The 17,531-nt window shown below is 31.8% G+C and overlaps 2 protein-coding genes across 2 annotated transcripts; both read left to right on the top strand.

Moving 5' to 3' along the window:
* Window positions 1-2,870: 2,870 nt before the first annotated feature.
* On the top strand, window positions 2,871-3,988 carry LOC107902391 (uncharacterized). Its single transcript, XM_016828581.2, has 3 exons — window positions 2,871-2,941; window positions 3,347-3,514; window positions 3,599-3,988. The coding sequence occupies exons 2-3, from the start codon at window positions 3,377-3,379 to the stop codon at window positions 3,962-3,964; spliced, it is 504 nt and encodes a 167-aa protein (XP_016684070.2). The 5' UTR covers window positions 2,871-2,941; window positions 3,347-3,376; the 3' UTR covers window positions 3,965-3,988.
* Window positions 3,989-4,526: 538 nt separating this feature from the next.
* On the top strand, window positions 4,527-8,466 carry LOC107902979 (putative F-box protein At1g67390). Its single transcript, XM_016829064.2, has 3 exons — window positions 4,527-5,441; window positions 7,662-7,829; window positions 7,936-8,466. The coding sequence occupies exons 1-3, from the start codon at window positions 4,557-4,559 to the stop codon at window positions 8,305-8,307; spliced, it is 1,425 nt and encodes a 474-aa protein (XP_016684553.2). The 5' UTR covers window positions 4,527-4,556; the 3' UTR covers window positions 8,308-8,466.
* Window positions 8,467-17,531: the final 9,065 nt, after the last annotated feature.

Below are 17,531 nucleotides of genomic sequence, written 5' to 3'. Positions count from 1 at the left end.
TGGGACTAGTCGGTTACCGATTTCTCTCATCCTCTCCATAACTCGAGTAAAGGAAAAAGAGAAAATTTAAAAAGCAAAAGTGTTTGAAATTACCTTTGTTTCAAGTTGCTGAAAATGCTAAGTGTGAAAGATTTAGGGTTCCGAAGGCTCCCCTTTTAAGAAAGATTTCTCTTCACGCACTTTAACGATTTGTATAACCGAGGAAAATCAATGACCCAAAAGTGAGCAGATGAAAACGGTTCAACTTTCAACGGTCAGATACACAGGCTCGACACCCATCTGCGCACGCGATAGAACGATCGTTATGCATCACAGCTCGCAAACCTACCCAGCAAGCTGCATTAAAACTTGACATGATGGACCTAAGGCATGCCACTTTATAGCACCCTTTAGGCCCACTAAGGGGGAGTAGATTGTTGTACATTAGTAATCATCGACCCGAGCCCTACTAGAGATTCGAGTCTCCGACCCGTGACCTGGATAGGTCCCACAAGAATATTGAGTAGAAGCGAGCCATGAGAGGAAAACAAGGTGAATTCACGGACCCTACTCACAGAGCGAGCTCGTGGGCTCAGCTCGTAACGCAATGCCACAGACCCCGCTTTCAAGGACTAAGGGAAGGCCACTGTCTCAGCTCGCATACACTCAGGGAACTCGTAGAAAGGGGCCGTGTGCTCCGTGAGCCACCCAGACACGTGTCCAGTAGGTACGGAGCCCGCCTAGGACGTCAATCTCAGGAATAGAAAGGACCACGTGCTCGGTAGACACGTGCCCAGTGAACCTAGAGTTCGCAGAGAATGTCAGTACGAGGGATAGAGGATGTCAGTATCAGTGGCAACAGAGTCAAGACAAAATAGCGGGGGCCATATCATGAGCTGTAATGAACTGTAATCTCATTAATTTAGCATTTAAGTTGATCTGAAAACTGGTGTTCACATTTCAAGTTTATGTATTTATTATGTTAAAATCTCCAATGAATGGAAATTCAACAATAAAGGATGGCAAAAAGCTTTAGGCGGTTTAGTAAGGTATATTTAAATGGAAAGATTTTAATTGGAAGAGCATGAAAAATAATTAAAACATAAAAAAAAACTTTCTTTTAAATTGCAAAATTGAGTATGAAAATTCAGCTTTCCAAATATATTTCAATAAATACAATCAACATAAGAAAATTATATTTTGAAAGAGATATAGTAATCACATTGTTCTTTATCAGGGGCGTAGCTAGTGGGCTGGCCCCTCTTAAAATGGAAAAATTTTCATTTAGACCCTTTAAAATTTTAAATTAATAAAGGTAAAATACACTTTGCCCTCCTTAACAATGATAAAAATTATTTAATCCTTTAAGAATTATAAATATATAGAGTAATAATAAAATTGTATTTTTAAAAAAAAAAGTTTCTGGCTTCACTCCTCCTATCAATGTTTTCATTTCCTTAACAAAACAATCAAAATAATAAAATTTTCAATCATCAAAGAAGGGAAAATAAAGAATGAGACCTTGAAATACACTTACATGCATGTACCTCATTCTCCCCTTATAGTATCTAACATCAATCATTCAATCAATTCTTGATTTGTGTAATACTAAATTGTTTGATTTTAAAAAGAAGAAGTTATAATTGATAATAAATCAAAGATGATATGGAAATTATTAATCAAATATCAATAGAACATAATTTTACAAATATAAAATATTAGTATTTATAATATATTTAAACTTCAGGGATCGAAAAATTAAAAAGAGCCTAATAATATTATAATATAATATTAAAAAATATATGATAATTTTTTAATATTTTGCGTTAGCCGACCCTGATGTCCTTTCCATGTAGAACTCTTCATCATCAAAGCTTAAATTATTCTTTCTATATATTATTTAGGGTTATGAAAAGGCGATATATCTAAGTTCCATCCAAGTATGATTGTTCATCAAAGCTCTGGCAAGGAATCAAATTGCGAAACAATGGCGACGGATGATTTCATCAGTAACCTTCCCGACGAAGTTTTGGCTACGATTATATCAGCCTTACCAGCCATTGAAGCAATAAGAACAACTATTTTATCAAAACGATTGAAGGACGTATGGAGGAATGTTTCCCGTTTAGATTTCGATCCAAAAGGAGTGAAGAAATTATTTCCTGCTCCAAATCGACGCAGATCTACGGTGCCAGTAATACAGTTTGGATCCAATGTTTGCCATGACGAGGGTGATGATATTGATGATACTGATCCGAGGGAAGAGATTTCCCGAGTTGTTAAGAATATCGATAATGTATTGTTATCTCATGAACGTAACTTGATGAGTTGCAGAATCGTTCATCTCTCAAATAGTTACAGAAGCGGTGATGTTGAGAAGTGGATCAAATATCTTACATCCGAGAAGAAAGTGCAAGAATTGGCTTTCCTTTGCGATGATTTTCAGCATGAGTTTTATCCAGTAAGCCTTTATGGATGGGGTCTGAATTTACCGTCTGGGATTTTTCATGTAGAACTCTGCAATCGCTTGAGTTCACAAATTACGGTATCCGATTCCATCGCCCTTTTCACCATTGCCATAACCTCAAAACCTTGAAACTCTATTACTGTGATATTAGGACTGAAACCCTTGAAGCAATCGTTTCTAGCTGTGATTTATGGAACATCTGAGCGTTTGTTCTTCCACCTCCAGTTTAAAACAGGTTCGGATCTTTAGCCAAACGGTTAAGACTGTGGAGCTGGAATCATTGGATTTGGAGGGGATTTATTTATCTACCCAATCTCTTGGAGCTTTGGTGCTTCATTCTATGAAATTTCCAGCCAAAAGTTTGGTTATCCATGCTCCAAATCTTAGGGTTTTTACTGCAACTCGCAAGCCCATAACTAAAATCCATACAATTTCACCCGTCCTTCAAAACAGACCAAGATTGCTGAAATTCTAGAGTATTGCACTCATCTCTTGGTAAGCATTTAATTTCATGACGGTTTGGTTATTAGAATCATACACCTTTCGCTCTATCTAAATCTGTATTTTATTATAAATGCTTCTTTTATTCTTGTTTTAATACATAAATTCGTTTTGATCTTTTACTATACTTTTGTGCTAATAAGCAATTTTTGAATCATACATCTTTTATCTATACCTTAATATTTTTATACACGCATGCATGTTTTGTTTTTAATATGTAAATTGGTTATCAAATTATATAATATTGTTTAAATAAATGCTTGGTTTGTTTTTGTGCTATTACGATAAGTGTAAAATACATGTAGAGAAATCAGATTTATGAATCCCAAAAAATTTAGTTTCTATGAATTGTAAAATTAACGTGATGATTTAATAAATTATTTTGGTTGGCCTGTGCAGACACCTGTAAATTATAAAGCTAGTGATCCAATGGAAGACCCAAATCTGTTTAAGAATTTGAGGGAGCTAACCATTGATTTAGACTTGAACGATAGAAGGGAAATGTTGATCCTCTGTATCGTTCTACAACGCTGCCTTAGTCTACACCAACTTGAAATCAACATAGAGGTAATTTATATATATTTAGATCATCCTGTAGTGGTGGAAATGTTATGAACATGTGATGATCCTTGATTTATGCATTATATTCAGGAAAGCAGAAGTCAAATAGAGGAAGCAACCAGGGATTATAGTAGTGTAAACAGCCGACTGCCATATCCAGAGACAAAGCTATGGGAGCAAAGGGAGCTGTGCGATTGTATTACATTCACACTAAGACAAGTATCCATTAAGGGATTCAACGGGAAAGATGGGGAAATGGAATTCCCAAGGCATCTGATTACGAAAGGTGCCAAGTTGGAGAGATTAGAGATTTGGTGCAACCATGACTGGTCCAGTGAAGGAGGTAAGGCAACTCTTGGTTTACTTTCACTGCCTAGATCCTCCATTGATGTCTCCATTCTTCTTAAACCCCCACCCAATTTGTTGGTAGTTTTGGAAGATGGGTCTCAACCCTAGAATAGGTTTTTTTTTTTTTGCCCCTTTATGTCAAGGATTTCGGATTAGTTAAGGATTTTGCATGGGATGGGGCATGTATCATTGGTTTTTCAAAGATGATTTTGTGTGTGATTTTATGTTTATATATAGTTGGAATGACATGCTCCAGTTGGAAAATTAGTTTTAATGGGATGATAGCAAGCTTTACTCTTGTCGTACTTTAACAAAATTGTGAATGTCCTATTTGTATTTGTTGGGTTTGACACTTGTATTTTTGTTTTGTCGTGTGGAATATTGACATATGGACTATTGAAATAGTGCCATGTGGACCAAGAGAAAAAAATTAAATAAATAGAATTCAAGAATTTTGTCTCTTCTTTTAAGGTTAAAATCATTTAATAAAATATATCATTTGAATAAAACAAGTAAAAGACAAGAATGGAACACAAGATAAACATGAAGTTGAGTTACTGTTTCTTTGCTCGACTCTAAATACCCTTTCCATATAAAACAAGCCATTATCAAAATTTAGGTTTAAAAGAGGATATATGTAGGTTTCCATTGTGGAGTATTTTTTCATTGAAGCTCTTGCGAGAAATCAAATTGTGAAACAATGGCGACGAATGATTTCATCCGCAACCTTCACAACGAAGTTTTGGCTAGGATTATATCAGACTTACCAGCCATTGAAGCAATAAGAACAACTCTTTTATCAAAACGATGGAAGGATTTATGGAGGTATGCTTCCCGTTTAGATTTCGATCCAAAAGGAGTGAGGAAACTATGTGGTGATGATATTGATGATCCGAGGGAAGAGATTTCCCGAGTTGTTAAGAATATCGAAAATGTATTGTTATCTCATAAACGTAACTTGATTAGTTGCAGAATCGTTCATCTTTTAAGTAGTTGCAGAAACGGTGATGTTGAGAAGTGGATTAAATATCTTACTTCCGAGAAGAAAGTGCAAGAATTGGCTTTCCGTTGCGATGATTTCCAACACCAGTTTTATCGAAGAAGCCGTTCTGGATTGGGTCTGAATTTACCGTCTGGGATTTTTTCATGTGAAACTCTGCAATCACTTGAGTTCACACATTACAGTATCCGATCCGATTCCCCTTTTCACCATTGCCATAACCTCAAAACCTTGAAACTTTATCACTGCGCCATTAGCACTGAAACCCTTGAAGCAATCGTTTCTAGCTGTGATCTTTTGGAACGTTTGAGCGTTTGTTCTTCCCCCTCCAGGTTGAAACAGGTTCGGATCTTTAGCCAAACGGTTAAGACTGTGGAGCTGGAATCATTGCGTTCGCAGGGCATTTATTTATCTACCCAATCTCTTGGTGTTTTGGTGCTTCATTCTATGAAATTTCAAGCCAAAAATTTGGTTATCCATGCTCCAAATCTTAGGGTTTTTACTGCAACTCGCAAGCCCATAACTAAAAATTCAGACAATATCACCAAGATTGCTGAAATTCTAGAGTATTGCACTCATCTCTTGGTAAGCATTTAATTTCACTACCTCTTTTACTAAGCATTTAATTTCACTACCTCTTTTACTTTCTGGTTAGATACAAAGTAAGCATTTTGTTTTTGTTTTAATAAGTAAATAGGTTTTCGAATTATGCGATGCTTAAAGTTTATATGTTGTGGGTGTTACATAAATACTTATTTACTTTGATTATCGGGAATTATACACCTTTCACTATACGTTGTGGGTGTTACATAAATACTTATTTTACTTTGATTATCGGAATTATACACCTTTCACTATACTTAAATCTGCTTATTTTGTTTTTGTTTTTGTTTTAATACCTAAACTACATCTTTCAACTATGCTTAAAGTTTATATTTTATGAGTGTTATATAAATGCTTGTTTTGCTTTGGTTATCGGAATCATACACCTTTCACCATACCTATACCTCTATTTTATTATAAATGCGTACTTTATTTTTTTAATAAGTAGAACGATTTTCGAATTATATATCTTTTAACGATACTTAAAATTTATATTTCATTATATATTATAAATGCTTATTTTGCTTTGGTTATCGGAATCATACACCTTTCACCATATCTATACCTCTATTTTGTTATAAATGCGTAATTTGTTTTTGTTTTAATAAGTAAAACGATTTTCGAATTATATATCTTTTAACGATATATTTCATGGATGTTATATAAATGCTTATTTTTCTTTGGTTATCGGAATCATACACCTTTCACCATACCTAAACCTCTATTTTATTATGCTTATTTTGTTTTTGTTTCAATAAGTAAATAGGTTTTCAAATTAGATATCTTTTAACGATACTTAAAGTTTATATTTTACGAGTGTTATATAAATACTTATTTTGCTTTGGTTATAGGAATCATACACCTTCCGCTATACCTAAACCTTTATTTTATTATAAATGCTTATTTTGTTTCTATTTTAATAAGTAAGACGGTTTTCGAATTATATATCTTTTAACTATACTAATTAAAGTTTATATTTCATTGTGTACTATAAATGTTAATTTTGCTTTCGTTATCGGAATCATCCACCTTTCACTATATCTAAACCTCTATTTTATATAGATGCTTACTTTTGTTTTTATTTTAATAAGTATAATGATTTTTGAATTATAATGAATTATATATCTTTTAACGATATTTAAAGTTTATATTTCATCGTACGTTATAAATGCTTATTTTACTTCTTTTACAATACCTAAACTTGTATTTTATTATAAATGATTATTTTGTTCCTGTTTTAATAGGCAAAATGGTTTCAAATTATATATCTTTTAACGATGCCTAAAGTTTATATTCCATTGTGTTCTATAAATACTTATTTTGCTTTCGTTATCGGAATCGTACACTTTTTTCTATACCTAAACTTATATTTTATTATAAATGCTTATTTTGTTTTTGTTTTAATAAGTAAAATGGTTTTCAATTTATATATCTTTTAACGATACTTAAAGTTTATATTCCATCGTGTTTTATAAATTCTTATTTCGCTTTCGTTATCGGAATCATACATCTTTTATTATACTTAAACTTGTATTTTATTATAAATGCTTATTTTGTTTTTATTATTAAGTAAGATGGTTTTCAAATTATATATCTTTTAACGATGACTAAATCTATACTCCATCGTGTCTTATAAATGCTTATTTTCTTTGGTTATTGAAATCATATACCTTTTACTATACCTAAACCCGTATTTTATTATAAATACTTATTTTGTATTTATTTTAATATGCAGATTGGTTTTCAAATTATGTATCTTTTACAATACTTGTAATTTATGTTAATAAGTAACTTTTGAATTATACACCTTTTATTTAAATTTTATTTTATCGTGTTGTATAAATGATTACTCTATTAAAGCATTAGTAGTTTTTAAATTATACATATTTTATCGTGTATATATTCATGCATGTTTTGTTTTTAATACGTAAATTGTTTTGTGCTATTAGGTACATTGGTTTCTTTTAAAGATATCTATAGTTGTACTTTACAGTGTTATATATAAATGTTTGGGTGTTAAAGAGATGAATAGCTAGATATAAAAAACCGAAAAATGTTGGATGTAATTGTAAAACACATTATATTTGAACCTTGGAGATGATATTATTGAGAGCGACAATCATGAATCTCAAAAAAATTGGTCTCTGTGAACTGCAAAACGAACATGATGACTTGATAAATTATTTTGGTTGGCCCGTGCAGACACCTGTTAATTATGAAGCTAATGATCCAATGGAAGACCTGAATCTGTTTATGAATTTGAGGGAGCTAACCATTGATTTAGACTTGAACGATAGAAGGGAAATGTTGATCCTCTGTATCGTTCTACAACGCTGCCTTAATCTACACCAACTTGAAATCAACATAGAGGTAATTTATATATATATATATACATATATGTTTAGAGTTAGATCATCCTGTACTGGTGGAAATGTTATGAACATGTGATGATCATTGATTTATGCATTATATTCAGGAAAGTAGAAGTGAAATAGAGGAAGCAACAAGGGATTACAGTAGTGTAAACAACCGACTGCCATATCCAGAGACAAAGCTATGGGAGAAAATGGGGCTGTGCGACTGTATTACATTCACACTAAAACAAGTATCCATTAAGGGATTCAAAGGAAAAGATGGGGAAATGGAATTCCCAAGGCATCTGATTACGAAAGGTGCCAAGTTGAAGAGAATAGAGATTTGGTGTAACCATGACTGCTCTAGAGAAGGAGTTGAGGCAACTCTTGGTTTACTTTCACTGCCTAGATCCTCCATTGATGTCTCCATTCTTCTTAAACCGCCACCCCAATTTGATGGTAGTTTTGGAAGATGGGTCTCAACCCTAAACTAGTCTTATTGTCAAGGATTTTCGGATTAGTTAAGGATTTTGAACAGGATGGGGAATTTATCATTGTTTTTTCAAAGATGATTTTGGGTGTGACTTTATGTTTCTATATTGTTGGAATGACATACTCCAGTTTGAAAGTTACTCTTGTGCCTTAATGAAATTGTCAATGTGGTATTTGTACTTTTAATTTATTTGATTTGTTAATTATATTTTTATTTTATGGAACATTTTGGTACCCTAATTTAGCAGTGTTAAATTTTGACATATATCGACACATGAACTATTGACAGAATGTGACATGGCACAGTGATTAGGGCAAAATGTTAAAAGAATAGAATTTTTGGATTTGCTAAAAATTTTCTCCTTTATTTTTAAATATCATTTAGAAAATCAAATAAACATACATGAAATTTTATTAAAATATATCTTTTAACAAAGAAATATTTTTTAATTAAATTAAAAGTATTAAATTTAAAAAATTATAAACCCATTTATTTTCTATTCTTTTTTATCTTTTTCTCTCTACTTTCATTTTCTTCATTTCTTTCTCCACAATGAACTCTCGCCACCATCATTGTTGTCGCCACTGCTCCTATTGCTAGCATCTCTACGCTGCCTAGTGGTCTTGATTCTCACTCTAAAACGAAGCTCGTCCTTCCCTTTCTCTTTCTTGCTTTTGTTCTCCCTATAACCAACAAAAAGTTCAACCAAAGTTTAAAAAAAGAAAAAAAAACCTTGATCCATCTCCATCCACAAGGTTCTAGCAATGTTGGGCTAAGAAAATGTTTATTAATAGATAAAAATATGATGGAGTGCGAGAGTTTAATCCATTTGTATCCACAAGATTCTAGCAAAAATGAAGAAACAAAAATAATACAACAAAAAGAAATAAAAAGAAAAGAAGAGAAAAGATAAATGAAAACCTAAGCTAAGAAAAGAAGAGAAATTATACAATGCCTAACATAATTTTCTACACCGGCCTAGTCACCCAAATAGTTGATATAAGGTGGTATTTATAGGAAAAAAAATATTTAACCTAACATTGAAAACTATGTCCTTAAAGAAAAAGCGACTTAAGCTTGTTTGGACACAAAATTACCCTTACAATTTTTCTTCACCCGTTAGACTTGAGTGTCGCAACACCTAGGCTTTCGGTGTTGCGACATTCATGGCAGTACGCACGAGCTTTGCTTGGGGCACCTTGTGTTGTGATCTTGACGACAATGGCACTAGGTTCCTTCACTTGAACAATTGGCTTGGAGTCATAACTTCGAGGGCTTGTAGTTGCAGCTTTAAGGCTTGGTGTTGCGACCCACATGATTAGTGTCATGACTTCAATGGTAGATTACTCCAAGTTGGGTTTTCATTGAACCTTCCGCTATACCTAAACCTCTATTTAATTATAAATGCTTATTTTGTTTTGTTTTAATAAGTAAAACAATTTTCAAATTATATATCTTTTAAAGATACTTAAAGTTTATATTCCATCGTGTTTTATAAATACTTATTTTGCTTTCGTTATCGAAATCATACATCTTTTATTATACTTGAACCTATCTTTTATTATAAACGATTATTTGTTTTTATTATTAAGGAAAATGGTTTTCGAATTATATTTGTTTTAAAGATGCCTAAATTTATACTCCATCATGTTTTCTAAACCCATTTATTTTGTTTTGTTTTCTTTTCTTTTTTATCTTCTTTCTCTCTACTTTCATTTTCTTCATTTCTTTCTCCACAATGAACCCTAGCCACTGTCATCGATGTTACCACTGCTCTTATTGCTAGCATCTTTACACTGTCTAGTGGTCTTGATTCTCACTCTAAAACGAAGCTCGTCCTTCCCTTTTCTCTTTCTCGCTTTTGATCTCTCCATAACCAACAAAAAGTTCAACGAAAGTTTTTTTTTAAAAAAAAACCTTGATCCATCTCCATCCACAAGGTTCTAGCAATGTTGGGCTAAGAAAATGTTTATTAATAGATAAAAATAGGATGGTGAACGGGAGTTTAATCCATCTCCATCCACAAGGTTTTAGCAAGAATGAAGAAACAAAAATACTACAACAAAAAGAAAATAAAAAGAAGAGAAATGAAAACCTAAGCTAAGAAAATAAGAGTAAAAATTATATAATGTCTAACATAATTTTCTACACTAGCCTAGTCCCCCAAATAGTTGATATAAGGTGATATTTATAGTAAAAAATAATATTTAACCTATCATTGATATTTATGTCCTTAAATAAAAATTGGCTTAAGCTTGTATGAACACAAAATTACCCCTACAATTTTTCTTCACCCGTCAGATTTCAGTGCCGCTACACCCAGGCTTTTGATGTTGCGACATTTGTGGCAGTGGGCACGAGCTTAGCTTGGGGGCACCTGGTATCGCAACCTCGATGACAATGGCACTAGGTTCCTTCATTTGAACAATTGGCTTGAATTCATAACCTCGAGGGCTTGTTGTTGTTGCTTTAAGGCTTGGTGTTGCGACACTACATGATTAGTGTCGTGACTTCAATGGCAGATTACTCCAAGTTGAGTTTTTGTTGGAGTTTGCTTCCCCGAGGTGATAGGGAATCAGTGTCGCAACCCCCAAAACAATTAAGGTCCTCTTTGATGTTTGGCCTTAGTCATATCCTTACACAAATATTAGACAAGATACGAGTTTTCTTCGAAAAGCGATTTAAGTTTGTTAGCCATTTCGATGGCTAATGTAGCCTTTACGATCTGACCATAACGTCACAATTGTAATACCATAAGGGGTACTAGTAAAACTACTGATATGGGTTATATTGATAGGGATTTTGTTGATTTTAAGATTAGAGGTCAGTTTGATTTTGTTGGTTTTGGTTTCCATGCATAGAGTTTTGGTTTTAAGTTGTTCAGGTTTGAGTTGTGTTGCATAGATGTTTTGAATAGTGGGATCTATGGTTGGGTCATTAGTAGGATCAAAATCAGTGCTAGGAGGATCACTAGTACTAGGTTTTACATTGTGGCGCCCCAAAGCCGGTCGAAATGGATCGATTTAAATTCAGAACGTCAAATTAGCCACTTACTTGACTCTCCTTACCAGTCAACCAGCACACCACAAACCAACCATCACACCAATTGAAAACATGCTTAAATAAGTAATTTAAAACATGCAAACCTAAATCGTGCTATGTTCATCATAATACAATAAAAAAGATCGGGGGTAAAATTGTTACACTCCATAAACGTTAAATATGTAAATCATAAATTTGGACCAACCAGTGTCCTAAGCATTTTATTTTAAAGCATCTATGGGAATTTAGTTCAAAACAATATTTAAAACTCACTTAATTCCAAAACGAAGTTTATAGACTAAAATGTAATTTTTCCGAAATATCCAGGAAACCATTTTAAGGAATTGAAACTACCATACTGAAATTCTTGGAATGAAATTAAGACATGAAAATTCTAAAACATGCTTTTCTAATCACATCAACAAAAATTAGTTTACACTAGAAAAAGACATAAACACATAACACTTGTGAACCCCTAGTTCACGAATTCTAAGTCTGACGAATTCTTATGCCTGACAAGCTCTAGTACTGGCGAACTCCTATGTTTGGCGAACTCTTATGCCCGGCAAACCCCTATGTCTAACGAACTCCTATGTTTGACAAACACTTGTGTTTGACAAACCCCTATCACTGACGAACTCCTATGTCTAGTAAACTCACATATGAGTAACCCTTATGGCAAACTCACCTATGGTGAACCCCTATCGTGAACTCACCTATGGCGAACCCTATCGTGAACTGCCTTAATTCATTCAAATATTTAACAACCTATCCACAACTGCTACATACTTCAAGCATATTTGAAGCAGTATAAACACACACAAACTATATAAAAGTCCTTAAACAGTTCATAGAAAGACCATTAAGAAATCTAAAACAAAAGTAAAATCTAGTCCCTCAAATTTAATCCCACATTGCCATCCTTTATGAAATAAAAACCATTTCACCTACACAACTAAAGTATCTTTGCTCTTAAATCACCAACTTGCTCATACCACTCCGCACCAACTATGCCTCTAACCTTAACCAAGCTCAGTGAGTATTCAAGATGCTAGAATAAACCACAAACACAATAGTTAAAAACAAGCATACTAAATATACTTATCTTATAGCATCCTCAAACACCATATTATAATCATACATTGGCAACTTGTGAGGATGAAAATACATATTAAAAGTACTCATTGGATACACGAGTCTCCTTCATTCCACACTTGACTCTTAGAGTCTATATCAGTCCCATAAAGTGTAGCAATAAGCTAGCACTTTCCAATACAACATGTTCCATGAATGGCGAAATTATCTACACTCTCTTATCCCTCCACATGTCCCAATAAAAAACACATAAATGAGTACTCAAATAATATGACATGCCAACTATATCCAATGTTTTCAAAGGTTCACAAGGCCAATATATCCATTTCACACATTAATTTTCTAGTTTATGCGTACTCACACTTATCATGTTCATAACTCTTATCACTTTCATATAATGCACCTCAAGTGCAAACACTTTGCTCAATAAGCCAAATACACTTTCATTTCAAATGTATGTGCATAAAACCAGCTGTTCACCAGGCATATTCAATCATATATTCAACAATATATTCACATCACACACTTGAACATATCACAAGACATGCACGCTTGCTTATAAAATATCAAAGTTTAAGCAAGAAAACTTACTCTTAGGACTTATATTAGATGATTAGACCACCTAAGCCTCCTTTAAATCACTGATTTGTGCATTAATTATAACACAGAAGACCACTCACATTAGCAACTTGTTTCCACAACAAAGCTTAATTAAACTTTTGTTTGCCTTTGTATGCATCTAACATAATACAAAGGCATTATAAACAACAAAAAACACAATTAAATCATTCTAAAATCACAGATCAAAGCCTTTTAACCTCTATATCGAAAACTTAACTAGTTTTATCGAAACAGGTGTTCAACCACTCAAATCTCATTTCCAAGCTTAGATTTTGACTTCATATATCCTAAATATCATCTAAGCACATATCTAAACCATAAATTTTATCTAATTATAGGAATATATTTTTTTCGAGAAAAATCAAGCTTATGTGATCTTTTAAAAGGGGAAAACATTTGATTTATTAAAATTACTTAAGGATTTGTTAAATCAAGATTAAAAACATTTTAATTAGATCAAAATGAGTTAGAAATCACTTTAAAATAAAAGCTTAGCTAAGTAATACGAGCTCTACCATTTTCAAGCCAAAAATTATCTTAAATTCAAGTGATCTATTGAAATCTTGATTCAATCTTTAAATCTCGAATTGAAATAACAACTCACTTAGTTTAATCATAAAAAGTTAGAATCTCACCTCAATTTTGCAAAATCGACAAGCTAAAACATGTGAAGATCTCTTGAGGAATTGAGGATGAAAATGTGATTAATCTTTAAAATTGAATGAGGATTTTGTGTTTGGAGAGCTTACAAATTGTAAAGGATGAACTAAATTCGAGAGAAAAACATTAATTTGGTGTTTGGAAAATTTTTGAAAGAGATGTAAAATGAGAGGGAAGGAGACGTGAGTGGTTTAAATAACCAACCAAAATTTAAAAATTGAGTTTTTTCCCTTTTGACCACCTACAATTTCCTCTTTTTTTTTCCAAATTGGTCCTTAGTTTTTTTAATAAAAGCCAATTTCAAAATTATTTTCAAATTCGGCCCCTTTTTTTAAATTCGTTTTAACCAAATTATTTCTTGGAATATTAATTTTAATTTTTAACCTAAATTTTTTTAATTCTAATTATTTTAATAATTTATTTAATTATCTAACCTAATTAAGATTTTTGGTCCACTAACCTCAATTTACCAATCCAATTCTTGGGATGTGACAGACATAGTGCTCTATGCTCATCGTACCAATTATTAATTAGCTATGAGATTAACAGGTGGAAGAATATGGTGGTTTGTATGGTGGATCACTTGGGTGTTGTCTGGATGAAGGGTTCTTGTTGGAGACATTTTGGATTGGAAGATAATAAATGTATGTGTGTGAGGATTAGTTGTTTGCTTCAGCTATTTTATAGTGGGGGATAACTACTTGTTCAAAAGCAACTAATATGGAAGTCTAATTTGATTCTCTTGGCAATAGCAGTGATGCTAAGTCTTAGAATAAGACGTCTTAGGATGATTGGCAATTAATGTTTTGAGCTCCCACATGGATCTCATATAGTCTTAGCAGAGATGCACAGTCCCTAAAGTTCAGTAAGCTAAGATTCACAAATTAATTCAAGACTAGTTGGTTGGTAGGTAAACTATGTATGATTCAAATTCATGGTCCACTGGTTGATAGATGAGTTATGTGTGGTTTGTTGGAGTGTTAGTTCCGTTGAAACACACAAGTCAGGTTCTATTTGGATACGCTATAAGGTCTGCTGTGGAGGGCATAGCAAATATTATATATTATATGTTACAGGTGTTGTGATGCAAATTCCATTTAATTTCCATAGAAAAAGTGGTTCACAGTGCACATACATTTTTCCGTGTTTTGAAACTATGGAATTGAATGCCTGTGTGATTCAATTAACGCCATTATATACAAAATTGGGTGGTTGTTTCTGAAAATTGTTATATAAATTGTACGTAAAATAGCCATCTGTGTATGTTTTGAGATTAGTATATGCTTCTCTAATGGTGTTGTGCTGGTTCAATCTCCTAGTTTAACTGATATGTGAACATTTTAATTAGGTCTTTTCTTTTTTTACAAATAAGGTAGTTTTGATTCGAGAAATTTTATCGATTATATATTTTTTTAAAATCGAGTGAATTAAAATTTTAATTTTAAAAACTCCTATATTTCGTGGATTCAAGAGGTATAGGAAGATATTAAATATCTAGGTTATTTTCTATATGTACATTCAAAACCTGGTTCACTAAAAAACCTACTAATAAAGATGTTCTCCTTCATCAGTTCAAGGGATCATAATTAAATACAAATAGTAAAACTTTTAATTTCGAAGACTTATGACAATACATAATTAACGTGTCAATTTTAAGCATTGTAAGGGGTGTTATAACTTTCCTTACGTCTAACTAACTCCCAACCTCAATTTTATTTTAATTTTTAAACACAAATCTGAATATTACATTTTAAAAAAGAATTTAAAGCTTTTTAAGAAAAAAGTAATTTCATAGGAAGCCGATTGCACCTATTGGTGGCAACTCATGTTTTATTAATACAAATCACGATGTTTTTTAAAAAAATGAATAGTTGAGTGACTATAAGCGTAGTTTACCCTAAAAAAATTACAATTTACCAAATTTAAATTTAGACATGTAAATTGAAATGGAAATCGGAAAAAAAAAACATACTTGGCCTACAATTAATGATAATATATGGTGCACATCCTCAATGTAACTTTTACTTAAGCTTTTCTTTTCCGGCTGGTATATATAGATAGCTTCTTATTAGATTTGTCTATGGAACGGGTCATTCAGCTTGGTCTGACGGTCTACCTAAAAAGTGAGAGGGTTTGGGTAAAAGTATAGGCTTGAAAAATGCACTTGAAAAAAAAATAAGGCCCATTTTCTAAACGGGCCAAGTCTCGAGTAAGTTTTTTTTGACCCCAGGCTCGGCCTAGCTCAGCTCGAATTTGCCAAAAAAAAAAACAAACTGATGCTTTTTTTTTACTATTTTGCCACTATTTTTTCATTGTTTTACTATCATTTCGTTTGTATATTGCTACTATTTTTTTGTTATTGTTTGGATATTGTATAACTCTTATTTTACTATTAATTTTGCTACAATTTTAGAGGTATTTGCTTGCTACGTTGCACTTATCTTAATGTTATTTAAGTATATATATATTCTAATTTTTTTCCATTTGTTAAGAAATATTTATTTTAATGATTTTAGTGTATTTGATATATTAAATTTTTAATTTTATTTTTATATAAAAAATTTAATATGGGCTGGGCGGGCTAGGTTGGACTCGATTTTAACATTTTTATCCAAACTGGGCTTAGGCAAAATTTTAAGTCCATTTTTTGAGCCAAATCGAATCTAAACTTAAAAAACGAACCTAAATTTTTTACTTAATCTGGCTACATCCATATACAACTCTAACTCTACTTCCTATGAGTGGTGTACATTACTAAAGAAAACAAGAAGAAAAATATATTGATGGACTTGTGGCATAAAGGGGGAGATAGGATGAACAGCCACAAGGAATAAGAAGCTATAAAAATTGTTACATAAATCTAATTGTTTTTAATATTGTTTGCATAAACAATTCAAATTTATTCATCATATTGTCATTATTTACAATTATTCAGGAAAATGGGTCAAGGCAATGCTGTTCAACAATATTATTCATTAAGAATTGAATAGTGTTATTATTATCTTTTATATTAATGAATAAAATATGATTCATCATTTTGAAATTTCATTATGAGTCCTAATTTAAATTATTTTAAGCAATGTATTTTTAAAAAAATATTTTTTTAATATTTAAATATCACACAAATGAGCTGTACACAAATTGAGGAGAAATGATTGTATGAAACTGTGATTCCATATCATCCTTATCCCTTTTCAATGAGATAATGATAAATTAGATTTTTCCTCCTAGTTTTTAGTATTTTTAGTTGGATTTGAATTTTTTCAGAAAGAAAAATTTTAATTTATCATTCTCCCATTGGAAAGGGATAAGGATGACATGAAATAATAGTTTCATACAAACCCTTCTCCAAGTTGAGTTGCATAGAGAGTTTTATTGGATAGGTTAAAAACAGGTTTGGGATGGATTTTTTTTTTTAGCTTTTAAATTTGTGTTTTGTTTTACAAATCAACCCAAATTTGAAGAAATTTAATATTTTTTTAACTTTGTTGGTATAATATACATATGAATTGCCACCAGGATAACGCATCAGCATTTAATAAATTTTTTTAAATTTAAATATATAAAAATTCTTTTTAAAAATTAAAATTATTAAAACTATTTAAAATATATAAAAAATTATTTTTTAATATTTTTAAATTTCAAATAGTTAATTAGATACTAATATATCATTCATGTGTATGCCACTACGTCAACAATTTCATCTATTTTGGAGTGATTTAATAAAAATATAAATTCAAAAAATTAAAGAAACTAAAAACTAAATGAATAGTTAAAGGAAAAAAATCATTTAAAAAAAAAGCCCCA

The sequence above is a fragment of the Gossypium hirsutum genome, chromosome D05, assembly GCF_007990345.1.
Source record: "Gossypium hirsutum isolate 1008001.06 chromosome D05, Gossypium_hirsutum_v2.1, whole genome shotgun sequence".
In the NCBI taxonomy this organism is placed as follows: Eukaryota; Viridiplantae; Streptophyta; class Magnoliopsida; order Malvales; family Malvaceae; genus Gossypium; species Gossypium hirsutum.
This window is presented reverse-complemented; position numbering and strand designations above follow the sequence as displayed.